This window comes from Harpia harpyja, chromosome 11 (assembly GCF_026419915.1).
Source record: "Harpia harpyja isolate bHarHar1 chromosome 11, bHarHar1 primary haplotype, whole genome shotgun sequence".
In the NCBI taxonomy this organism is placed as follows: Eukaryota; Metazoa; Chordata; class Aves; order Accipitriformes; family Accipitridae; genus Harpia; species Harpia harpyja.
The window spans coordinates 5,579,783-5,603,910 of NC_068950.1; the positions used below are offsets into that span (position 1 = coordinate 5,579,783).

General features: G+C 62.3%; 1 protein-coding gene across 8 annotated transcripts in view; it reads right to left on the bottom strand.

Moving 5' to 3' along the window:
- The window catches only part of UNC13A (unc-13 homolog A), a 37,726-nt gene extending 16,631 nt beyond the window's left edge, over positions 1-21,095 (bottom strand). For 2 of the 8 annotated variants that reach the window (XM_052801516.1, XM_052801513.1), the window contains exons 1-22: positions 21,028-21,095; positions 16,316-16,345; positions 15,822-15,921; positions 15,492-15,609; positions 15,157-15,280; positions 14,909-14,982; positions 14,761-14,815; positions 13,839-13,874; positions 13,052-13,262; positions 12,396-12,521; positions 10,374-10,985; positions 8,637-8,730; positions 7,519-7,568; positions 6,241-6,334; positions 4,828-4,899; positions 4,306-4,525; positions 3,829-4,056; positions 3,418-3,559; positions 2,837-3,006; positions 2,270-2,385; positions 2,002-2,165; positions 1,620-1,770 (exon numbers count right to left, since the gene is read on the bottom strand). In XM_052801516.1, the coding sequence (XP_052657476.1) occupies positions 1,620-1,770; positions 2,002-2,165; positions 2,270-2,385; positions 2,837-3,006; positions 3,418-3,559; positions 3,829-4,056; positions 4,306-4,525; positions 4,828-4,899; positions 6,241-6,334; positions 7,519-7,568; positions 8,637-8,730; positions 10,374-10,985; positions 12,396-12,521; positions 13,052-13,262; positions 13,839-13,874; positions 14,761-14,815; positions 14,909-14,982; positions 15,157-15,280; positions 15,492-15,609; positions 15,822-15,921; positions 16,316-16,345; positions 21,028-21,049 (3,009 nt within the window). In that variant the 5' untranslated portion in view covers positions 21,050-21,095. Of the gene's footprint in view, positions 1-1,607; positions 1,771-2,001; positions 2,166-2,269; positions 2,386-2,836; positions 3,007-3,417; positions 3,560-3,828; positions 4,057-4,305; positions 4,526-4,827; positions 4,900-5,195; positions 5,202-6,240; positions 6,335-6,527; positions 6,607-7,518; positions 7,569-8,636; positions 8,731-10,373; positions 10,986-12,395; positions 12,522-13,051; positions 13,263-13,838; positions 13,875-14,760; positions 14,816-14,908; positions 14,983-15,156; positions 15,281-15,491; positions 15,610-15,821; positions 15,922-16,315; positions 16,346-21,027 lie in introns of all 8 variants that reach the window. The other 6 variants (XM_052801515.1, XM_052801512.1, XM_052801519.1 and 3 more) reach the window with 5 other exon arrangements.
- Positions 21,096-24,128: the final 3,033 nt, after the last annotated feature.

Consider the following 24,128-nt stretch of genomic DNA (forward strand, 5'->3'; position numbering starts at 1 on the left):
GTGACCCTGGGCTGCATGGCCCCTGGATTGAAGCTTTCAAAGAGCTCAGGAAAAAAAGGGCAGGGAAAGAGCAGCTGGGCTTTTGCAGCAGTCGCCCATCTCCGGGGCCGAGCTGCTTTGAGAAAGGCCGGGGTGGCCCCCAGGAGTTGGGTGCCTCCATGGGCTCCTCACTCGCCTGACCAGGCTGCATCAAGGGATGTGGGCAGGGAACTGCCCTGGGTAGATGGTCTCCATTGGGGCTGAGTGGCTTTAATTCAGCTCAGCCCAGCTCCTGTCCAGGTAGCATGAAGCAGGAGGATGCAAATCCCACGTTGGGCTGCGGATCGGGTGTCAGAACTGAGGGCAAAGCAACCAGTCTGCCCCAAAAAGCTGTCAGGAGGCGCTTCACTTTGCATCTCTGCCGGGGGGGCTTTGGACAACCCCGTGGGCTTTCCATGAGAGCCCTGGATTCCCCCCCCAGCACCGGCTGCACTGGGTCAGGGCTGCCCCACAGGGCTCCGGAGACCCCAGAGCAGCTCCCCATGTCCTGGGTGGGGGGAAGACAGGGGAACGGGACAGGGCAGTGAGTCCTGCACCCGCCTGGCCGCGGCTCAGCCAAGCCCGCAGCCTGCACTGGCAACCGCAAACCTTCGGCGCGCTCGCCCGCCGGAGACGGCAAAGCCAGGCTCTGGGCCGAGACCGTGCGTCCCCGCCACCGAACGGCTGCAGCGCTTTAAAACTGGACACGACGGGTACTCGGGGTTAAAGCGACACGGCCGGGCACTTTAGGACCCAACCTTAGGCTCTCTAAAAAAAGAGAAAGAAACAAGTTTTTAAAACCCTCCATGTTAGAGAAAAGGCGCTTTTTCTTCGTTTCCTCCTCCTGCGTGACCCGGAGGCACAGCTTGCTTGGCTCTAGCTACCCCCCTGCAACGGGAACTGGGAAGTGAGCCAAAGCAGCTGCTGCCCGGAGCTGCTCTCGGCCCTGGCTGTGTCCCTGGCTACCCAGCACTTTGCCTGACCCAGGGCTGGGCACTGATCCTGGCTCGACCCTTGTGCATCCAGAGCAATCACCTGCTGCCTTTGGGATGACACGGGGGGAGCCGGGGCAAGAGCTCAGCCCTTCCTCACCCACATCCCCAAGGGCACACCTGGCCCCGGCACAAACTCGCCCCGCTCGCCGCAAGCGAGGCACCCAGCGGGCACCCATGGGTGCTGGCACAGCCAGGCGAGTTTGCAGTGGTCCTGGGGTGCGCCCAAAGTGCACAGGGCCATGCAAAACTCCTGGCGAGCTGCAGGGATGGCTCCTTGCCACCTGCTTGTGATTTTGACACCAAGGTTTCCCCCTCCTCTCACACCGCCACCCAGCACCCCAGTCCACTCGGACCTCAGTCGTGGTTTTACCATAATAATTTGGGGATCAAATTTAGACCTTCTCCCAGGAAGGTGGTGGCTCTTTTCCTTCCTGCAAAATGGGAGCAGGATGGATTTTGGGGCAAGCAGGGGCTGATCCCCCTGCTGCCCAGCTGCAGTTTGGAGCGGGGTGTTTTGCATGGCCCTTTTTACCGCCCAAGCCCCCCACCCCCTCCCAAGAGAAGAGAGAGAAGAAGGAAGGAGTGTTTACGCACCATCGGACTTACCCCGAAATTGGAAGCGGCAAAGCGGTCGGACGCCGAGACATTGGTAGAAGCCGTGGTGTGGGCATAGTAGGCATTGATGTTGGCTAGCAGGGTACTCATCACCGCCGGCACCCCCGGGCACATGTATTTGGAGGAAAGGCAGGCAAAATGCCTGTAGAGGGAGGCGGAATGTGAGGGTGCGGGGCCATAGGAGGGGCTGCCTGTAGGAGGGGGTGCGGGGTTTGGGGTGCACGCACAGAGAAGGGGAGGGAGGGGTGCACGGCTCTGGGCGAGCCAGGGGAACATGTCTGCAGCCGTGGTGGGGAGGAGGGTGCCAACAGTGACCCCCCCTACCCAGGGCTGGTGCAGCCCCCTTGAGCAGGGTGGAGGGCGAGGGACTCACGTCATGGCCTGGTAGATGGACTCCACTCCGTAACGCATGGCAAACTCATCCACGATCTCCTGCGCCGTCTCATCAAAGTACACCTTCCAGGCGTCATCTCCCTTGGCGTCAGGGATCTTCACCACCCCGTTGTTTTGCAAATCCGTCACAAAGTGGAACAGGTTCTGGAGGTACAAATGAGTCCCCGTCAGGTCCCCAGGACTGGTGGTGGCATGGTAGCATTGCTGGGGTGGGGACCATGCCCCCCGTGCCTGCCTGGGCTGCTCACCTCATGCAGGCAGGTGTACTGTACGTGGTAGGGAGCCACCTTCTCCTCGCCTTTAATCTCCACGCTGATGTGCAGCCGGATGGCTCCAGACACAGCCGACTTGTCTGTCCGCTTGTCTGCGGGGGTACAGGGAGGGGGATGAGATGTGAGGCTTCCCCAGAGCAACTCTGCTCACTCCTAGCCCCAGAGAGGGGCAGAGGGCTTCAAGCGTGGAGGGGCTTTTGGGGCCAGGGCCAGGGGGGTGCCCAGCACTGAGTGCAGCCAGGCCAGGGTACAATGCAACCAAGGCACTGCAGAGAGGGATTTGGCCATATCTCCAGCTGCTACAGAGATGTGGCCTGTCCGTGCCTCAGTTTCCCCTCTGCAGAGGGCCGGTGCTCCAGACTTCCTGGGCAAAGGGTTTTGAGAATGACCCTGGGGAAATTCTTGATCCCAATGGCTTTCGATATTAAGTGTTTTTAACAGCAGACCCTATTCTAATATGCTGAAATAGCCTTCACACCAGGGCTGGCAGCACATCCCCCTGGGACCGCAGGGCCAGTGGGCCATGCTGGGGCAGCCGGTTACCGAGGTTGTACCAGACGTCCATCTCCCCGCTCAGGGTCCGGACCTCGATGATCGTCTGGCCCAGGAAATCGTCAGACTCCCTCTTGAAGCGTTGCTTGACGCGGGACTTGATGTCATCATCTTCGTCCCAGACACGGACCTTGATGCGGTCAGAGGAGTTATGGCACTCGCTGGGGAGGCGAGAAGGGGCAAGCCCCGGGATGAGCAGGGAAACCTTTCCAGCCTCTCCACAGTCTCTGTTCCCCTAAACAAGGGGGACCATCCCAGCACCAGGCAGGAACTGGGGAAGAGAGCAGATGTGGGGGCACCAACCCTCCCCAGCGGGCTTGGCAGGGCTCTGCACCATGTCCAGGCAGCCCCAACACAGCCTGGATCAGCCCCCATCGCCAGGAGCCAAACCCTTCATGGCACAAAACCAGCACTCCCAGTGACCCCAGCAGCCCCCCTCCACCCTCAACTGGGGCAGGATAAGGCCCCAGCTGACTCCCCACCACCCTGCAGGGACGTGCTGACAGCCAGCGCAGCGCAGCATGACCGTGAGTGGCCAGAAAGGGGGATGGAGGGGCCAGGGCTGAACTTACAAATGGAAATTCTCCTCCCAGACTGGGTTCAGGTTGCCGTAGATAGTTTTAGTCCTTTTTTTTGTCTTTCCAACCTGGACAGTGACATACGGGTCACTGGAACCCGTCTTATCCTTTGCTTGCAGGCCCTGGGCACAAACGACTGCAGCACAGCACAGCACAGCACGCACACCCAATCCACCCGAGGCACATGCGTGGCACACATAGCAGAGAGAACAGACAGAGAGAGGAGTCAGTGCCACAGCCACACCGAGATCCCCACAACAGGCACCTTGTGTCCCCTGGCAGAGCCCCAGGGGCTGAAGCCGCTTTGCAGGATGAGGGGCAGGAGGGGAGTTGGAGCATCCTTGTGCAAGGGGCCAGCCACGTGGTCCCCCACAGCACATGGTGCCAGGCGCAACCAGTGCCTACCCGTGATGCTGATCTTGGCCGACCATTTGGAAGTGCCGTCCAGGACACTCTGCTTCACTGCCTTCATCTGCTGCGTGTGCGTGGTCTTGGTGACCCCAAACACCTCCTGGATCAGCTCAAATATCTCCGGCTTGTTGCGCTCCCGGATCTTCATGCGGTCCTTGAGCACCATGATGATATTCTGGGTCCGGTCCTCTGCTCCGTGCTTGGAGCTCTTCTCCGCTGCCCCTGGGAGAGGACAGCCATGAGTGAGACAGGGCGCGGGGGGCAGGCGCATCCAGGAGAGAGCCGAGAGCTCCCCAAGCCCATTGTGCATGAATGAATTCAAACCTGGAGGGGTCAACACCCTGCCCAGGACAGATCTGTCCGGCTCACCGCTTCCCCCATGCACAAGGCAGGAGTCCAGCTCTCCCCGGGCCGCTCCCTCCTCCCTCTCCAAAGTGAGAAGGGATGAGGCTGCAGGCAACGGCTCCTTACTCTGCAGGCAGTCAGCATTGAGCAGGTCCTGGCACTTCTCGTGACACTTGACGCCACATTCGGCACAGCGCATGCCCTGCCGGGCGATGCCCCAGAGCAGCCCCTCGCACTCGTAGCAGTAAGTGGGGGTGGTGGCTGTCCACACCTCAAAGTTGTGGGGCGTCGTGCAGGAGATGGGGTACACTAAGGCTTGCAGGGTCTTCTTGTAAACATGGTTTTTCTGTGCAAGGACAGAAGAGAAAGGGGAGAAAAGCTCAGGCAATGTACAGCAGCTGAGCCATGCGGCAGGGTGCAGAGACCCCATCCACGGGTGCTGGGCCACATGCAATGTGACCGCTGGTTGTAGACAAGCAGGGCAGAGGACAAACACCACCATCCCCAGGTGCAGCTGTGAGCATCCTGGCTGCTTTGGCATTGCTGGAGGAGGATGCGGTGTGGCACAGACCCCACATCCTTGTTTCATCACATCCCCACAGCCCTCCCAGCATGACCACCCACACTCCAGGCAACCCCAGCACCTACCAGCTCCTCATTGTTCAAGGTACTTGAGGCCAGCGCGGATGTGATTCCCGCTTTCCTGGACTGGACCAGGGACTGTGGGAAAGAAACACAGTTCCCAAATCCAGCAGAGCATGGGCTATCCCTCCCACACTCCTTTGAGGTCCCATAAAACACCTGGGACAGACCCCCACCCCAGACAGGGGTGGGTGCTGGCTGCAGTGGGGACAGCCCAGCTCCCAGTGATGTCAGCGCTGCAAAGCACCACCCAGCTGTGCAGTGGGACTGGAACCAGTTCAGCAGCCTGCGGCATTCCCAGTTCAGCCCCAGTGGGGCAGAGCCTCTCGACGTGTGTCTGAGACCCTGGGGAGTCTGGGGTGGGGGACACTTACCATTGCCTGCGGGCAGCCAGGGCCAGCAAGGAAGGAATAAAAGGCCGTTAGTGCAAGCCACCTTACAGCAGAGCAAGTCCTGGCCCCTTCCCTCACGGAACGAGTGGGAATTGGGGCAACACCAACCCCTCACCCAGCACTGGGCCAGTCCCTGGGGGGGTTTCTCATGCCAAGCTACAGCACTGGCTGCAGCCTGCCAAATCCCAGCAGAGAAAGGCAGCAGCCCTGCTGGACCCCTGCCCTCTGCCCACCCCATCACCACCCACAACCCAACACCCCAAAACCCCGACACCAACACAGCACAGTGCAGAAGCATCAGCGGCTGCCTGAGCGGGCTGGGGGGTGAGGGCAGCAAGGGGGGGGCCAGCAGGACAGGAGAGGGCAGGCAAGTTGGGGACAGGATGGAGGAACCCCGGGGAGGGCACAAAGTGGAGGTGGCGAGGTGTAGAGAGGGGAAGGAGGCAAAGGGCACCTAATTCTGGGTGCAAAGGGTGTCTGGTTTCCAAAAATTGCTGTCTCTTGTCACCAGGTGGGTGACAGAAGAGTGACTCTGCATTACAGCCCAGGGGCTGGATGGGACTCCAGCATGGGCACTGGGCTGTAGCAGCGCAGCGTGACAATGGTGGGGACAGGAGCATAGGGTCTGTGCAGCTCGGAAAAGCCAGCGCTACCCCTCCTCTGGTACATGCGTCCATCTGCTCAGCACCAGCACGGTCCGAGCTGCAGGGAGCCTGTGGCAGGTAGGACAGGAAAGGACTGGGGACGCAGCACCAGTAAAAAAAAGGGAAACCAGACGCAGCCCTGGGAAGCCTTGGGCTGATGCTTGGTGTAGGGACAGGGCCCTGGAGCTCCGTTAAAGAGAAGCACCCTCGGGTGGGGAGAGCCCAGCTGTGTCATCCTCACAGCTCCCCACTGCGAGGTCCAGGGCCAGGAGCCCCCAAAACAGCCTGGGACACCCCCGCCCCCCACCGCCAGGGCTGGAGGAGGCTGGGCAGGCCTGGCCAGCAGCACCCAAGGGTGCTCTCTCTTTAACCCCTCGGACCACGCTCACCAGATCGCTGACTAGAGGGAGAGATTTGCGTCCAGGCTTAATGTCGGGCATGCTGTTAATGCAGCGCAGAAACCTTACTGCCGCCCCCCTGCCGCCAGGGACGGCCAAGCCAGGCCGGAGAAAAGAAAACAGAAAACACAAGCCATGTTAGAGGCAGCTGGGGAGCAGGGCACGGGCGCCTGGCAAGAGCCAGCCAGGGCGGGCGGGCGGCGCAGTCCAGTGGGGCACAGCGGGAGTGAAGCCGGCAGCTGTGTGGTGCAAGGCATTAGGAGGAACCTCACCAAATCGCTAACTAGGGGAATGGGTTTTCGCTTGCGTATGTCCGGCATGCTGTCTATAATGATCAGCCCGCCACCAGGCCTGCAAGAGAGACGAGAGTCAGCGGGGAAGGGGAAACTGAGGCAGGAAGGGCCTTCCTGCTGTTGCCCCACGTTCACTTGGAACTTGGTAGACAGGACTGCAGAGCAACCCCCAGGTGGCCCGGGACCCACCCATGGGACCCCCATCCCCACCACCGCCCCAGCCATGGCAGGGATCACCAGAATAAAAACTGGGCGGGAAGGGGATTCTGGCAGAAAACTGTGATTTCCCCCATGTGAAGATATTTTGCTTCAGTGGCGTGACACTGAAATGCAGGAGAAAAATAGCCCATTTGGCTTAGTTAGCTTTGGCTTTGCAGCGTGGAACAGGAGAGCCGGGGTTTCCCTCTGGGACACTAAAGGTGAGCACCGAGCTGTTCTGCTGCAAGAGAAACCGAGGCAGTGCGGCTCAGGCAGGAACACCGCTTCACAGCCTCCAGCCCTGTCTGCAAGAAAACCCCAGTGTGATCTGGTGGGTTCTCAAGGAAACCTGCCAGGTTCTGCCTGGGTCAGCAGCAGGGCCACCTGCGAGGGGGAGACGGGGGTGACACCCACAGCCCATCCAGGTGAGAGGTTCAGGGTCCCCATGGCACCACTCGAGTCCCAGATGGCAGGAGAGAAGTGGGAGCTGCCACCCCAGCTCAGTCTCGTCCCAACCCACTCACCTCCCCGCTTTCCCCCTCGTCGGCGTCTCTTGGGGACACAGAGTGATGCCATCTCTGCTGGCTCCTCCAAAAGCACCGAGCAACCAGCATTCAGCCCAAAAATCTGCCCCCCCACATGCCCACAGCTTGGCAACACTTCCCCACGCCAGCCCCCTGACAAGCTTGTTAAGCATATCCTAATGAGGAGGGAAAAGCAGCCCACGAGACCCCGGGGGGGGCAGAAAGTACTGGCTTCCCCACATACTCACCCGCCTTTGAACCACAGGGATTTAGCTTCTCCATCGCCTTCCCCGCGGGCCTGCAAGACATGGGGCGGCCGTCATGGGCACAGCACTGAGCCCCCGGCGGGCATGGCAGCCCTCCCCAGGGCTCGACGCTGCTGGCAGCTGAGCGCCCAGCCGGCGACCGCAGCACTGGGGAAGCATGTAAAGGGTTTACAGGGTGGGTGGAGAAAAGCATGTTCCTAAAACGATGGGGCTCTTTCCAGCAAAGAGCTTGCACTGGGAATAAAATATCTTCAAGAGGCTGAGCTGGGCAAGCGGTGGGCAGGCTTCAGCAGAGGGGCTGGGGCTGGCAAAGCAGTGGGAATGGCTGCACTGTGCAAAAATTCAGGGTTTGGGGGACTGGAGAAGCCTCATTGGAAAGGCTCAGCAGGTCTGCACGGACCTGCAGCCAGTTGGAGCAAAGCACAGGGAAAAGCCAGAGCACACCGGGGATGGGGTGTGTGCAGGGACCATCCCACAGTGCCACCTCCCTTGCAAGGAGGAGATTATTTTGGGGGAGAAGGGAGGAAAGAGCCAATTATACCTCCCTCACGGGGCAATCCCTGCACACACACACACACACACTGGGAACGCACACACGTGGCTGGGTCGTTCCCGTTGGACATGCTTACCTGCAGGCAGGCTATACCCCTTCCCTGCAGGAAGGGGAGACGCGGATGCAAGGGCCATGGTGGTGGACAACTGAAAAGAGAAGCGGTGGGGAAGGGGATCGAAGCCCCAGGGGGCGAGTCCAGAGCCAAAACAAAAAGAAAAGATGGAGGATGGAGTCTAAAAACAGAACAAAAAATTGTCAACTCAATACAGGGGAGAGAGCGGAGGGGCTCGCACCAGCACACCACATGCAGCACACACCGGGGGAAGGTCCTCAGCACTCCCTGCCCCTCATGGTGGTCCCACTTGGCATGAATGGGGTTGCAGGGCCACCACTCTTGGGGGGCCCCAGGTCCCCGCTGCCCTCAAGGTGTGGGACATCCATGGGATCGGGGAGCGGAAGATGCCCAGGCGTGGGAAGGGGCTGTGCCCCCAGCCCAGCACGCGACCGGCGCTGGGACCTGGCGGCGGGCAGCCGCAGAGTTGCTCACCTCCTGCAGCTGCATGCAGACCTTGTTGAAGGCTCTCAGCCAGTTGGCTTTGGCTCGTGCTTTGGGGTCCTGCACCTCCACCTCTGCCTGCTCCCTGCAAGCACACACACCTTGCTCACCTCCCAGCACGGCACTGGGGAGTGGGGAGTCAGACCCCACACTCTGGCGCAGGGCTGAGGCTGCAATTTAGGGATCCTGATGGGCCTTGAGCCAGTGTGGCCATGGCAAAACCCCCCTCTTGCTACCAGGAAGGACTCTAAAAAGGTAGCAAGTCCTGCTGCAAAGGGCAGCACAGTCAAGGCAGAGCGATGGGGAGAAGCCAGGAGTTCCCCCTCCCTTGGGAGACTCTGCCCTGGGCACCCAAGCAACACAGGGAATCCCTCCAGGAGCAAAGGGTCACGGGACTGCCAGTGACACAAGCACGTGGATTAAACATCCTTCGCCCCTCATCTCCTCAGCAGGACGTCCTCTGGCCGCTTCCCACCACGCTGGGACCTCCTGGGGTTAAGAGGTCCCAACACCCCAGCGGCTCCAATCCCAGTGGGACCTGCCACCCTGGTTGTTCTGGGTTTTTTTCTCCTCTCTTGCAAAATCAAGACATGGAGAAAAAAGAAAATAAATCCTCCAAACATACCAGCCTCCTGGAGAGCCTGGTGTGATGTAACACTGGAGATGGGCACCCAGAACTGGGCTCGGATGAGGCCGTGGGGAGCTCAGGAGACGAACCTGCCCAAACTGGCCCTGTGGGGCCTTGCCTGTGCTAACATGTGGTACCCAGCACTAATCTGGGGTCCCCAGTACTAATCTGGGGTCCTTAGCATTAACCTGTGGTCCTCAGTGTTAACCTGTGGTTCCCAGCACTAATCCATGGTCCCCAGTGCCCAGCGTGGGACCCCCCAGGCCCCCTGTCCGGAGGACAGGCACCGCAGGCAGACATGAACTAAGGCCACCTTTGCCAGGACTCTGGCCAGCCCTTAAGCCTAAATATGTATTTTTTTAAAAAAAGCTCCTTACCCATTCTTTTAAATTAGAGATTTCACCAACTCTGGTCTATAATTTAAACTAAATAAAAGACCAAAAAAGCCTATCACGCTTCCCCTCTGCACAGAGCGGTGGCGCTCACCGAACCATGTAAAAATGGACACGTTCAATAATTAAAGGCAGAGACCGATATATGAATTATTCATATGCTGTACCAGGAACCTGGACACCAAATAATTCATCTGTACAGCACAGGAGGCCACAGATGAGCTTTTACCAGTGGCCTAGGGAGAGGATTGACTCCTGTGAAGGAAATTTCTTCCTCTGACTGTGCCAAGCTTTGGGGTATCCCTCCATCCAGGGAGCCAATAGCTTGAGCCAGAGGAGAGGAATCGCAGCCCCAAGTCCCCATTTCCTCCATCCCCAGGTTTGTCCCAGGTTATAAACCTGCACCCCCGGTAGCCCTGGCAGGATCTCGAATGCCTTGAGCTCTGCCCCTGCTTAGCGTGGCACTGGTGGCTGGACCGGGGCAGCATGCCCGAGGGGGCTGACCCTTGCCTGGGTGGCACAAGGTGGGCTTCTCCCACCTCAATGCCTCAGGCACCTGGAAAAGCCCCAGACACCCCAGAAGGTCCCTGGCAATGCCCCTTGGCACCACAGCACCAGCACCGACCCCGGGCCACCTCCGGAACATCCTCAGTGTCACCAAGCACAGTGCCATCCCAAGGATGCTACAGATCAACATCTCCCTCCTACCTCTCAGCCGGTTTCAGGAGCTCGGGCTCGGGGGCTGCCTCTTGCGGGGGAGCTTTGTCCACTCCCTGCTGGGCCTGGAGGGCCTCTGGGGTTTCCTGGGGTGCAGAGGTGTCCTTTTCCTCCTTCCTCTCCTCTTTCCTCTCCTCCTTCCTTTCCTGCTGCTGCGGCTTCAGCTGTGGGACCAGCTGGGGTTGCTGCTGCTGCTGCGGGACCTGTTGCTGCTGCTGCTGCGGGACCTGTTGCTGCTGCTGCCCAGGGGGTTTCTGCGGTGGGGGGTAGGCATCATGCTCCGGGGTTTCGTAGGTGCCCTGCTCCCGCAGGTCCTCCTCCTCCTCCTCCTCCTTGGGGTAGCCTTCCTCGTTCTCGCTGTAGTCCTCATTGAACTCTTCCTCCTCCTCTTCCTCCTCCTCCAGATAGAGGTCATCGTCCTCCTCCTCCCAGCGGGGCGAGTCCTTGCGGTAGCTGACAGAGCTGTGGCAGGAGTGGTAGGAATCGCCGTCCCGCTCATCCAGCTCCGAGTCCCGCAGGCTCTCGTTCTCGAAGTCCTCGCTCAGCTGGGAGCTGCCCTGGCTCAGCTCGGCCGACGAGGCGTAGCGGCTGCTCCCTGTGGGGCTGCGGGGCCGAGGGGAGACAAGAACAGGGCTCCCGTGGGTCTGTGCTGCAGCCTTGCCTGCCCCGTGCCGCCCCAGCCAGAGCCCCGGGGTCCCTGCACCGCGGGTGGGAGGATGCGTGGCTCCACGTGGGACGCAGCCCTAGGTGAGCAGCGGGCTCCTCGTCCTGAGTCGAAGGCATGGACCCAGGAGACTCCATGGACTGGGACTAGTCCCCCAGGCTGGGGCACTCTCAGGGGTCTGACCTTCCTGCCTGTGCCTGGGCTGAGCGTGGGGACGTGGGGGATGGTGTCTGTCCCCTCGGTTCCCCCCTGCCAGGGGTGGGGGCAGAGGGCAGCCAGGCAGCACCCCCAGCCAGATCCTGCCTCCTGCTTCTGCCAGACACCCTGTCCTGCCCCCAACCCACGGATCTGTCACCCAGCCTCTACCCTGACATCCCAGCGCTCCCTGTAGACCTCCCGGGCACCCCCTCTGCAAGGACCCCCCCTCAACTCCATCACTCTCCTTAACCACATCATCTCTACCCAGGGGTCCCCTCTCCACTCTTCTTGCCAGCGGCGCAGAGGGCTCCCTGCGTCCAAGGAGGCTGCCGGGGACGGGGTGGCCGCGGGGCTCCGTGGGGAGAGGCTCACATAAGCAAACATGCAGACAGGACAGGGACATGCCTAGGAAGAGGCCGACACCACGTCTCCAGCACCGGCAGCCAGGGCTCAGGGGTGGGCAAGGGGCAAGGGGACAAGGGTTCGGGATGGGCAGAGCCCTGGGCCCAGAGCGGCTGGGCCAGGCAGTGGGGAGCTGGGGACACCACAGGGAGGAGGGTGCTGGGGGATGCCCAGGCTGGCCCCAGCAGGGAGGGGTACTGGCATCGTCCAGGTACCTTGGGAAAGGGGACTTGGGGCACAGGAGTGCAGGAGACACGGCTCATGCCTGGAAACCCCTCACCTCCCCGGCCTGATCCTGGCCAGAGCTGGGAGAGGGGCCCTTGGCACATCACGAGGGTCCCAAAACACTGCGCAAGGCTTTCGCCCAGCCAGGTGCTCCCTGGGAGGGGACCAGAAACAGAGGGTGGCATTTGAGTCCCCGAGGCCCCAGCTCCCATACCCGCTGGCATGACAGGGAACAGGAAGGCAATGCTGCCAGATGGTCGCTGTGCCGGCGAGCGGGACCAGGATACTGGGGCATCGCCCCTATGAACTGGGGTGCAGCAGCAGGAGGGGACGCCACGGGGCCAAGAGACGCCCAGAGCATCCCAGTGCTGCTCCTCTGCAAAGCAGTCCGGGGCGGGGAGAGGGGCACCCTGCGGCGGCACGAGGCCGCCCTTGCCGGGACTGGTGTTGGCCTCACCACGGCTGCAAGGACCGACCACAGCACTCTGCGACGGCACACGGCACGCGACGAGGTAGCGACCCACCTATCCGATAGGTCTAGGGACCGCCTGCTCTCAAGGGAAGGCTGGCGGCTGGTCCGCCTGCTCGACTCGGAAGCGGACTCAGCGTCGCTGCGTCCGTTTGCGGCAGAGTCTACGCTACCATAGCGTCTGCCGGGGAGGAGAGGAAGATGATCAGCAAGGTTCCAGGTGCCGCGCCACCGCCACCCGCCGCGCCCCGGCATCCCCTGCCGCCGTGGGGATGCTGGCAGGGAGGCTCTGTCCTGGTGGACGGCGCTGGCACCTTGGGCTGGACGCTGGCGAGGAACTGGGCCGTGCTGCGACCACGGGGACAAAGCGCCGGGCAGGCGTCGCTGCCTGTGGCTCTGCCTACAGCCACGTCTGCATCCCCAGCCAGGCCACAGCCCACTAGCTCAGCTCCCAGCAAGGACAGCCGGGGCTTGCGGGTCCTGAAGCCCGGTGAGGACAGAGGAGGGTGGTGACTCAAAAGAGCTTGAAAACTTTCCAGTGAGAAGGAAAGGCTTGGGGCCAGCACCATTCCCCTCTTCCTCGCCTCAGCATGCCTCTGTCACCCAGAGCACCGTCCCTGGTGCCACCCCGGGGACCCGCTGGCCTCTGCCATCTGTTGAGGGGGACTGAGAGAGCAGGTCCCGGGGGGGAGCTGGCTGCGCCGACACTACCTGATGGGACGCTGGTCTGAGTAGTCCATCTCGTAGCTCTGCATGGAGTCGGTGTAGGAGTCGCGGGAGCTCTGCTGCTGGTGCCTCATGGGGTACTGGTGGACGGAGGCATTGGGCTGGGAGGTGGTGTAGTACGGCGGCGGGATGCTGTTGCTGGTCTCGCTGCGGTAATCGCTGTCCCGGTCATCCACCGTGCTGTCAGGGTCATCATCTGCAAGGGGCCGCGGTGAGTGGGACAGGGGACAGCCGCACAGCTGTTGCAGCCAGGGATGCCACAAATCTGCCCCGTGCCCAGCACAGCCCCGCTACTGCCACCACTCTGTCCCCACCGCTGTGGGACTGTGCTGGGGAGACAGACCCAGGAAGGGGTAAGGGGCAAGCTACACGTGTTCCCTTCTGCAGAAAGGGATTTTGAGGGAGGAGGGGAGGGCAGAGGGGGGAAATGGGATATACAGAAGCGGGGAAGAGGAGGACAGGGTGCAGGGACCCTCCCTCTGCCCCACTGATATCCCACCACAGAGGCAAAGCCCGAGCTGCTCATTGCACCAGGGCACCCCAAGGGCACAGAGCCTCACGGTGCCATGTCCCCACCAGCCTGTGGGGACAGCCCTGCCCAAGACAGGGTGCTCGGTGCCTCCATCCTCACCCAGCGCAGAGCCACAGCGCGAGGCCGTAGGCTGGACCAGAGCTCCAGGTCCCCTGAGCCCTGGGCCAGGCTATGGCACGGCAAAGGGGGATGCGCCGGGGAGCACCAGGCTGGGAGGAGAGGAGGCAACAGGATACTTACTCTGCTGTTCTCCCCAGCCAAAATAATTCCAGTTGCCTACAAAAAAAAGGGGCAGAGACAGTAAGGATGGAGGCAGCTCCAGGGCAGCAGCATGAGCTGGCTAGGAAGAACCAGTATCTCCCAGGCATGGTGGCACAGAGCTGGGCTGGGGACGGTGCCCTGAGATGGGGCACACTGTCACTGAGCCATGCTGGGGACAGGGACTGGGGCTGGGCAAGGCAGCAGCAAGATGGGATGGGGCCTAGGGATGGGCATGGTGGCACTGAAGTGCACTGGGGGCAGTGCCTGGGCCTGGGCATGGTGACACCAAGCCGGGCTGGGGGCAGTGCCTGGGGCTGGGCACGGTGACACTGACCCAGGCTGGGGACAGTGCTATGGCTAGGCATGGTGGCTCTGAACTGCACCGGGGACAGGGCCTGGGGCTGGGCACAGAGGCACTGAGCTGTGCTTGGGACAGTGCCAGGGTGTGCATGGCCCTAGTGTGATTACAGAAGGGGAAACTGAGGCACGGGTTGGGAAAAACCAAGCTGCCACCTCAAATCCCCCAGATACCTCTGCCATTGCCCCCACTGAGCAAGCCTCTTGCCAGCCTTGCTGCCCCTTGCCCAGGCTCCCCGGGAGACAGTCCTTACCCCCCCATTGCCATGCCCCCCCACACCCCTGTCCACTATGACTCAGCCCCACGGGAGGGCTCCCACACTGTGGGGCAGGGAGACAGCAAAGAAACACCAGCAGACACGGGAGGGAGGATGGGAACAGGGATGGGGACAGGGTGTGGGGTGAGGTTGAGCCCCATTTGGGTTGGGGTCCAGCACCCCAAGGCAGGCACGGACCCCACTCCTGCGCATCCCCAATGTGGGGAGCTGGGGGGACGGTGCAGTGGGGGGGTCCTGCTGCGCAGCAGGGACAGGGCAGCACTTACAGCACTGGGAGCTGTGAACGGGCAGAGGCTTTTCCTGCTCCTCCTGGAAGGCATACTGGGGAGAGACAGGCTGGTGAGGGCTGCCTGCTCGCAGCACTGCTGCTTGCTGCCCAGCCCTCGCCCCGGGCCTGACTCTGCACTGACTTACATCGTCCTGGTCCCGCATGGCATTGAGCTGCTCCAGCTTCTTGGCCCAATACCTGGCCTCCTCCTCGGGGATATCTGCAAGGGCAAAGACCCTGATTGGTGCACAGACACCCCCCCCAAAACAGCCCCCCAGCTTTTGGGGCTACAGGATCAGAACTGAGCCCCAGCCCTGAGGTTCATGAGCATCCCTGGGGCTGGGGACAAGGAAGGATGCACCCCGGTCCTGGGGTGCCCAGGGATGGTACCCACCCAGCGGCAGCTCGAAGCGGGTGTCAAGGAGGATACGGTGGAAAGTGGGGTCCTTGGTGCCCGAAATCTCGTTGTCGGTCATGATGACCTGGGAGTCGAGCGTGAGCCATTCCCCGGGGCCCTCCTGCAGGGCAGAAATGGGGGTGAGAAGAGCTGCCAGGGACTCCCCTTCCCCGGTCTCACAACCCCACGCAGACAGGATCTGGCCCCAAGCAGGGTTCTCTCCAAGCAGGAATGGGGAAGGCTCTGCCCCCCCCTCGAAGGACAGCCAGCCGGAGGGGTGGCTACGTGTCCCTTAGGTTCCAGTGTGGGGATGGACGTGCCTGGCTCCCTACCTCGTTGGACTGCCGGATGGTCCGGAGGGGGATCCACACCGTCCCCACCATGGTGTCCCAGATGAGCCCTTTGTTCCACACCTCCACCGTCAGACCCAGGTCGAGCCTGTTGATCTCACTGGGGAGCAGGCAGAGGCACCACATCACCCCCCTCCCCAGCAGCCCCCTGCGGCCACCCCAGGCTCTGCCTGTCCCCTTGGCCCCAGGACTCAGGTGAGCCCCCCAGGGCTGGGATCAGGGGAAGCATTGGCAGTGGGGGACCTCCCACGGATGGGGGGGTAGGGGGGAGCAGCAGGGGTAGGGGACGCGGGGTGGCCCCTGGGCACTCACAACATGAAGTCCTGCTCCCAGGAGGGCAGGTTGCCCCGCACCGCGATGGTTGTGCTCTTGACATTTTGCACCTTCAGTGTCACATAGGTGTTAAACTTCTCTGCGGGAGCAAGCAGAGGGTGAAGTGGCCCCCAGTGTGCCCCCCACCCCAGCCATGCCCCCATCCCCCGGACACCCCCCACTGCCACCCTCCTGTGGGGTTCCTCCATGCTGCCCTCAGCACCCCAGCCCCAGTTGGCCAGGCAGGATGGATGCTACCCCTGCTACGGGTGGCTTGGCTGTGAGCCCCCCCTCCTGTCCAGGGCACCCCCATCTCTGTGTGTGTTCCCCTCCCACTTGCCAAATGATGCGTCCAGAGCTGAGGCTGAGCCTGGGGTCCCCTCGCCAACCCCCAGCCCTTCCTCTGATCCTGCCACATCCAACCAGCCCAAGAGCAAAGCCCCGAGCCCCAGCCCCTCCCCGGGTGGGCAGGCAGGTGGGGGGGGGCCACTTACCTTGGGGCCCGTCGAACTTTGCCTTTTTAACTGTGGGGACAGAGAGGGAGGGAAGAGATTCAGCCTGAGAACCCCGTGCAGGGGGCTGGGGACCCCCACCAGGGTGCCAAGGGGGTAGGAGGACCCTAGACCTGGCTACCCCCTCCACCCCCAGCTGCAAGGTGGGGAAGGGCGGTGGGATCCCTCCTGCTGGTGTGAATCAGGGGTCCCCGGTGCCAGGCATGAAGGAGGGGTATCAGGCATGAGCTGGAGGTGGGCACCGGTGGGGAGCAAAGGCCCCCCCCCCAAAAAAACTGCCCCTTTGGGACAACTTGCAACCCCAAATGACCAGCCTTCATCTGTTGAGGGGGTGTTTAACCTCCCTTGCCCACCCCCACTTCTGAATTTGGATCCATTTGGGAAAACAGACGATGTTACCATACACATCCCAGGGGGAAAGGTGGGGTTTGGGGGAACCTTCCGCCGTGGGGCACCGGCCCAACAGCACCAGGATTAAGGCTCTCACGGTCTCCCAAACTGCTGACCCAGATTTCATACAGGAAACCCGGGGGGGACTGTAACCCTCCCCATCCGATGGCAGCCGCAGGGGTGGTGGCAATGCTCCCCTAACTCCGCTGTAGCAGGGAGCCCCAAAATGCCCCCCACTGCACCCCAGCCCTCTCCCCATCCCAGGGGCACCAAGGGACCGGTTCCCATCCTGCCCATAGGGGACCCCTCCCAGCTGGCTGGTTGCATGTGGGGGGGTGCTTGCATCTGGGCCATATCCTGCTCAGCACCACGGGAACAAACGCCCCCAATTCTGGCTGATCCCCCCCCAGCTTTACACCAGTGCTGCGAGCAGGAGGTGGAGGGGGGATCGGTATCCAGGTTCTGCCCGCAATGGGGAGGCAAACGGGCAGCTGGGCAGAGCCAGGTACCAACGCTGCCGATGGCAGGGGGGTGGCGGGAACGAGGGGTGTCCTCGGGGCTCACAGGAGGGGACCAGGCAGGGAGGGAATGACACAGCACCCGGAGAACGGTTAAATGACGCGGGTGCCAGCGGGTGGAGGACCAGCGTGACCGAGAAGGGATGAAAATAGCCCTTGCGATATCAAAGGTAATTTGATTTCAGAGACGAGCCACTCGCCAGCCGCTTATCACCCGCTGCCAGCGCTGGAGAGGCCGTGGGGCTGCTGCCGGCTCCATGTGCCTGGCAGGGCTCGGAGGACGCAACACGGCATAAGCAGCCCCCGCCTGGCTCCAGGGTACCTCTGGGGAAACTGAGGCAGGGGGGAATCATTGGCTCAGCCTCAGCACACTGCTCAGAAAATAATTGGGGATCCTTCAGCTCAGCCGCCTGTCCTGCGCCACCGAGAGGGTCATGCGTTGGGCAGCTCTTTGCCCAAAGGAAGGTCACCAGCCACGTCACTGGCAACTGGGTTCCCGGGGAATCACAGAACTCTGGGAGCTGCGGCTTCACTCAGGGATGGGGGGGGTCATGCGTGGGGGATTGGTTCGAGGCCAGGCACGAGCCTCTGGGATCCCAAAGATCCCCTAGCGTCACCAGGTTGGGAGCCCGGGGGACTGCATGGGGACGGCCGGCATCACTGTCTATTATAATATTGTATTATATGTATATTTATGTATTAGATTATATATACTGTATTACTATTATTATTAATATTAGTATTAATATTAATATTAATATTATTCTACAGTATTTGGTACCAGGACCTGCCCATGGAGTGTGCTCGGAGCTGCACAGGGACCCCCAGCGTGGGAGACCACCCTTGCCCCAGACACACCCAATGGGGCCGACCGCTCTCCACCAGCCACTGCCTCCCAAATGAAAAGGGAGAGCAGAGGAAGGAAAAGCTCCAAAAATACCCAAGCTGACAGGAACAAACAATTACCCAGGGAACACGTGGCTCTCCTGGCTGTCATCTACTGCCGGGGAGAAGTCCTGCTGCCACCATCTGCGGCTGACAGCCCCGAGCGGGCTGTGCCACCCTCCCGCCCACCAATGGGTCCCCAAAGCTGGCACAGGGGTGGTGGGTCCCCGGGTGCCACCCTTGGGCTAAATTCAACCTGAGCCCCCAAGACAAGGAGCTGGGGACAGCGGGACCCCCACGGGAGCTGGGGACTCCCACAACAGGGTGGAAGACCCAAGGTGCTTCCCAGGCTGGGGTAATCAGCCTCGTCTTGGGGGGGTGTTGGGGAAACTGAGGCAGGAGGCAGCCGGCAGGGATCGGACTGGCAACAGCATAAAAACCAGGCAGGGCTGAAGGCAACCCACAGCAGGCCTGTCTGTCCATCCACCTGTCCATCCACCCATCCCTCTGTCCGTCCATCCATTCACCTATCTGTCCATCCCATGTCTCTGTCCACCCATCTCTCTGTCTGTCCATCCTTTGACCATCCACCTACTCACCTATCTCTCCATCCATCCCCTCCCTCCGTCTGTCCATCCATCCGCCCCCTCCCTCCCTCCATCCTTCCATCCATCCATCCGTCCTTCCATCCATCCTCTCCCTCTGTCCCTCCACCCCTCTGTCTACCTGCTCACGTCTCCCCACCCCTCCATCCATCTGTCCATCTGTCTCTCCATCTGTCCCTCCGGATGCCCATCCACCCGCCCGTCCATCTGTCCGTCTGTCTCGCACCACATCAGACACCCCCCTCCCGGCCACGCACCCCTGTCCCCGCTCACCCCACACCTCCCAGGGCCACTTCAATGCCCGTCACCCGGGCGCATCCCCCCCTCCACAAAGCCCTTGGGGGCTGCGCATGGCCCCGGCCCTCCTGCGAGGGGCAAAGGGAAGGCTGGGGGAGGCTTTGGGGTGGCACCTCCACCCCTGGGACCCCAAAAATAGGGTGACAAAACCAGTGACGGGGTGGCGGGGGAAGCCCGAACCCGCCGGGAGCTGTTTCTTACCATCCGCCCCCGGCTTCACTGAGGGTGTTACTGCGTGTGACAGTCCCTTAAACGGGAGTAAAGACGCAGCCCTCCCCCTGCCAGAGGGGGGGACCCCAAAGCTGGGGCTGGCTGGTGGCCGGCTGGGGGGGGGCACGCTGGCTTTGGCACAGCTCCCGGCACCCCGGGGAGCAGCTCCCTGCATGCCCTTGTGGCACTGTCATGGGAGAGGGGGCTGTGACAGCACCTAAGGGACAAGGACACGGCAGGGGGGTGGGAGGGACACAGCCCCCCCATCCCGCTGAGCCCAGGCAGCAGTGGGGGAGCCCCCACTTTCCTCCTGATTTCCCCCGGGGGGAGGAGACACCGGTGGGGGAATCCCAGACGCCCTGTGCCCCACCTTGTCCCCAGCTGCCACTCTGCCACCTCCATCCCACCACCCCGGGACCCACAGGTGCCACCCCCTCCCCATCAGGGTGCTGCAGGGCCTGGAGAGGGGGGAAAGGGACACCCCCCCCCTCCCAGACTTCTCCCCCTCCAGACTGAGCACTCAATCCAGAGTAACTGCCAGTGAGGCCGAGCCCCAGACTGCAGGATTCATCTGTGCACCGAGTTGGGCAGGTCTCAGCACGCTGGGCTGGGGGCATCCCCTACCTGCACGCTGCCCCCAGTTCCTCCCAGTATGGGGTGACCAGCACCCCTAACCGGGCCCCCGCCAGCACCAGACCACCACGCTCCTGCCCTGAGCCTCCCAGCTGCCCACAACCCCCCTCCCCAGCATCACCATGCCCAAGGTGGGGCAATGCCTGCAGGGGCTTAGGGGGCTGGGGGTGTAATTTGGTGGGGTATTTAGGGGTTTGGGGGGGTGATGGGGGATTTGGGGGTGCGTGGGGTTTATTTGGGCGGGGGTGGGAATGTGGAGGTGCTCGGGGACTGATGATGCTTGGGAGTGGGGGGGGTGTTTGGGGTGGGGGGTGATTGGAGGGTGGGAATCAGGGCGGCTTGGGGATAGATGTGGGGCATTGGGGGGGATGTATGGGGCGTGTTTAGGGTGGGGGTGTTTGGGAATGTGGGGGGCTGTGTCTGCGGGGTAGGGGGGCTTGGGGATAGACGTGAGGGGTGGGCGTGGGGTGCTTGGGGTGGGGGGGCATTTGGGCAGAGCTGGGAGGGTGAGGGTGGACGGGTGCGGGTGTTTGGGGGGGGTGGAGACATGGGGGTCTGCGTTTGAGGGGGGGTGGAGAGAGATGCGGGGGGGGGGCAGGAAGAAGAAGGGGGCTCCGGGGTGGGGGCGGAAAGGCGGAGAGGGATGGAGGGGAGAGGCTGGGGTAGGAGGTGCGGGGGGGGCCCCCCTCCCTCTTCGGCGCTCCCGCCGGCGGGGAGGAGGTTAGCGGCGAGGGGGGGGGGGGGGGGGAGCGGGGGACACCCTCGTCGGGCGGGGTGCGCCCACCCCCCCTCCTCCTCGCTTCCCCACCCCCACTCCCGGGTCCGGCGCCGCGCGCGCGCCCCCGCCGGTTCATTCATAAATCCACGCGCCGGTTTTTTGTGAATGGAGCCGTTCTCACGACCCCCCCCCGCCACACCACCCCACCCCCACCCCGCCATCTCCGTTAGCCCTGAGCGCCCCGCTGTCCGCCGCGGGGGGGGGGGGGGGGGGGGGGGGGCGGCGGGGGAGGGGGGGGCTCGCTGCCCCGGTACCGGGGCAGCGAGCCCCCCCCCTCCCCCGCCGCGCCCCCCCCCCCCCCGCGGCGGACAGCGGGGCGCCCGGATCTGGCCCACCGCCCCCCTTCCCCGCGTTATGTCCCCTGTCTTCCCCCGGTACCTCCGACGCAAAGCAGCGACATGGTCCCGGTGGCGGCGCCGGTGCCGGGGGAGGGGGGGGGGGGGGGCGCGGGGGCGCTTCGCCGCCACCGCCGCCGCCCCGGTTGGCTAGCGGGCGGCCATCTTGTTTCAGCACCGGGGACAGCTCCTGACGTCAGCCCCGCCGCCCCCGCCTTAAAGGAACCGCCGGGCACCGCCCCCCCCCCCAACTTCCCCCCTCCCCGCCTTTCCGCCGCACCCAGGGGTGGGGAGGGCGAGTCGGTTTTAGCGGGGGGAAGACCCGGTTCTGTGCAGCCCCGAGGGGGGGTTGTCCTGAATGTATGGACCCCGAGGGGGTCCTGCCCGCATGGCCGCGGCGGCGAGGGGTGGGGGGGTCTTTCACGTCCGCATTGCCCGGGGAAGGGGAGGGGGGGGGGCGTTGTGCTGTCCTATCTTCATTGCTCCGAGATGGGGGGGAATCTGTCCTGCCCACATTGCGCCGGGGGGGGGTTGTCTGGTTTGTACAGCCCCGGGGGGGGGGGGGGGCTGTTGTGCCCTCGTTGCCCCTGGCAGGGGAGGGGCGTCTGGTTTGGACAGCCCTGGGGGGGCTCTGTCCTGCCTGCACAGCCCCAGAAGGGGGGATGATTTTGGGGTGCAGCGTTTACCCCATCCCGGGGGCAGGCATGGTGGGGGCTCACAGCCCCTAGGGGCAGGAGACAGCAACGTGCCGTGCTGTGCCTGTTCAGAGATGGGTCTGAGCAGGTGGGGTAAACTGTCATCGTCCCTCCCCAAGAGGGTCCCCTCTCTCCTCTCCATCTCCAAATGTCACATCCCAAAGAGATGCTCAGATCTGGGCACAGTGATCCTTGCTCAGGGGCTGGAGAAGCTGCCATGGTCCCAGGAGGGCACCAGCACTCAGCTCCAGACGCTGACCCTCATGGGAGGGGTACCACACGGGGGTTCAAGCAGAGCCCCCAACTCCATCAGCTGGGGACATGAGCTCAGTCAGGGTTTCATTCTGAGCCTGTCCCCATCTGCCTCCCTTCTGGCTGTGGAGCCAGGTGATGGGATTCACTCTGCCATCCTACTGTTCCCAGTGCCTCTGTAGCGTAAGCAAGGGTGGCACCGTGCTATTCCCATGGGATCATCGCACCTTGCATGGACCAGCAGAAGGTGGGGTCAGGGACACCAGGGGACGAAAAGATGCCAAGGGAAACTGAGGCACAGGGCAGCGAGGGAACATGTGCAGGGCCTTCTGGGACCTGAGTGCCCTGGTCTGATCTCATATACCGGCCCCTGATCACTAATGCATGGTCCCAGCAGGGCCTGACCCCCCCCCCAAGAAGTAGTCGTGGGCCTGGAGTGGGTCAGCCTTCTGCCAGTGGCGGACTGGGGTCACTGGTGGCAGCAGCAGGAGGCACGAAGGCTGGACATCTGTGTGTGCCAGCACACACACGTGCACACCCACCCGGTGTGTGCATGCAGCCCAAACACACGCAGGCATGCCTGAGCACATCCATATGTGCACAGACCCATATGTGCACACACATCCACAGCAGCACGTGTACCCACACACATGTACACGGACACCCATGGCAGGGCCACCCACGGCAGGCAGCAGGGAAGCCCATGGAGCCAGGCTGGGAGCAGCACAGCTGCCAGCTCCCTCCCTTCCATCCAGGGATGAGGCCCCAGGCATGGGCAGGGAACGATGGGCGGGATGCCCCAGGAGGTGATGCAGGGGGATGCAGAGGTAGGCAGAGCCCTGCCTGCCAGGGAAACCGAGGCACAGAGAGCTGGGCTTTGCACCGACAGATCCATAATGAGGCAAAGGAGACGAGATCGTCCTGGGCAATGTGGGGATGCCAAGGCAGTCCTGCCCCAGGGCCCCCCGGCCAGAGCGGCTGGCTCAGCCCTATCCCCTTTCCTGCCATGTCCACTCCCCTGGCACTCTGCTTCCCAGCAGCTGTGCCCCAGGGATCCAGAGCTGGCCTACGGCAGGGCAGGTGCCAACGCCTGGCATGGCAGCCAGCACTGCGGCTACCTCCCCCTGCCCACTCTGCGGGGGACTCACCCCCCTTCTGCCTCCCACTGGTACCTAAAAAGCACTTCCAAACTCCCATAAAGTCAGGGTGATGTCCATGATGATGGACCAGCTCCTGCTAAACGGGGCCGGCTGCATGGTACCCCCCTCAGCCCTGGCAGCATCCCATTTCCCACAGCACCCACCTTCATGACCACCATGCTGGCAGGGCTGCAGTGCCCTGCAGGAGGTGCAGCGTCCCCCCAGATACTGCCAGGGCCTTTCTCCACAGCCAGGGATGTGCCAGGCCCTTCCCAACTCCACCAAGGTCTCTCTAGTCCCCGATGTATTTTTGGGTGCTGTCTTGTGGCATCTCCTCCCTGCTTCTGCCAGCGTTGCAGCCCCCGGGGCAGGAAAGCCCTGCTTTGAGCAGGACACGTCTCCTCCGCTCACAGTCAACACATCGCCTGCATGTACTGACACACATGCATGCCATGCCACACAAAGGCACATGCATGCTTGTGCACACACATATTGGTGCATGCATGCATGCACAGGCACGCGCGCACAGGCTTGCACACATTATCACATGCATGCAGGCACACACTGCTTTAAAACCATCCTTTTCAAGCCAAACAGCAATTCTTAAACAGGAAGATTTTCCTGTTCAGCACAGTCTATCTGCCCCCACCTCCACTGAGGGGCTTGCACCCACTGCTGCCTGATGCCACCCTCCAGCACCCTTGCCCCAAAGCATCTCCCTTCCAGCCCTGGCACCCAAAGTTGAGCTGCTCCCATGGCTCACTTTTGGGTTTATTTTCTGCCCCAAGCCCCTGTTTGGATGAAAACAAGTCTTGTCAGAAGGGGAAATGTTCATGAAAAGCTCCTGCGTTCTTTCCCCAAAAAAGCCTGGCTTTTGATCAAAACTAAGGATAAAAAAATTGTATTCAGAAAGAAAAATCAGAAAGTAATCTCCAGGCCTTGAAATTAATTATTTCCAGGACCTGAATTCCTGCAACCTGCCTCTCATGCTGTTTCCCTCTCTACACGGCCATTTCCCCCATCCCCAAATCATTCGGTGTTGTGTCTGCAGCAGTGCC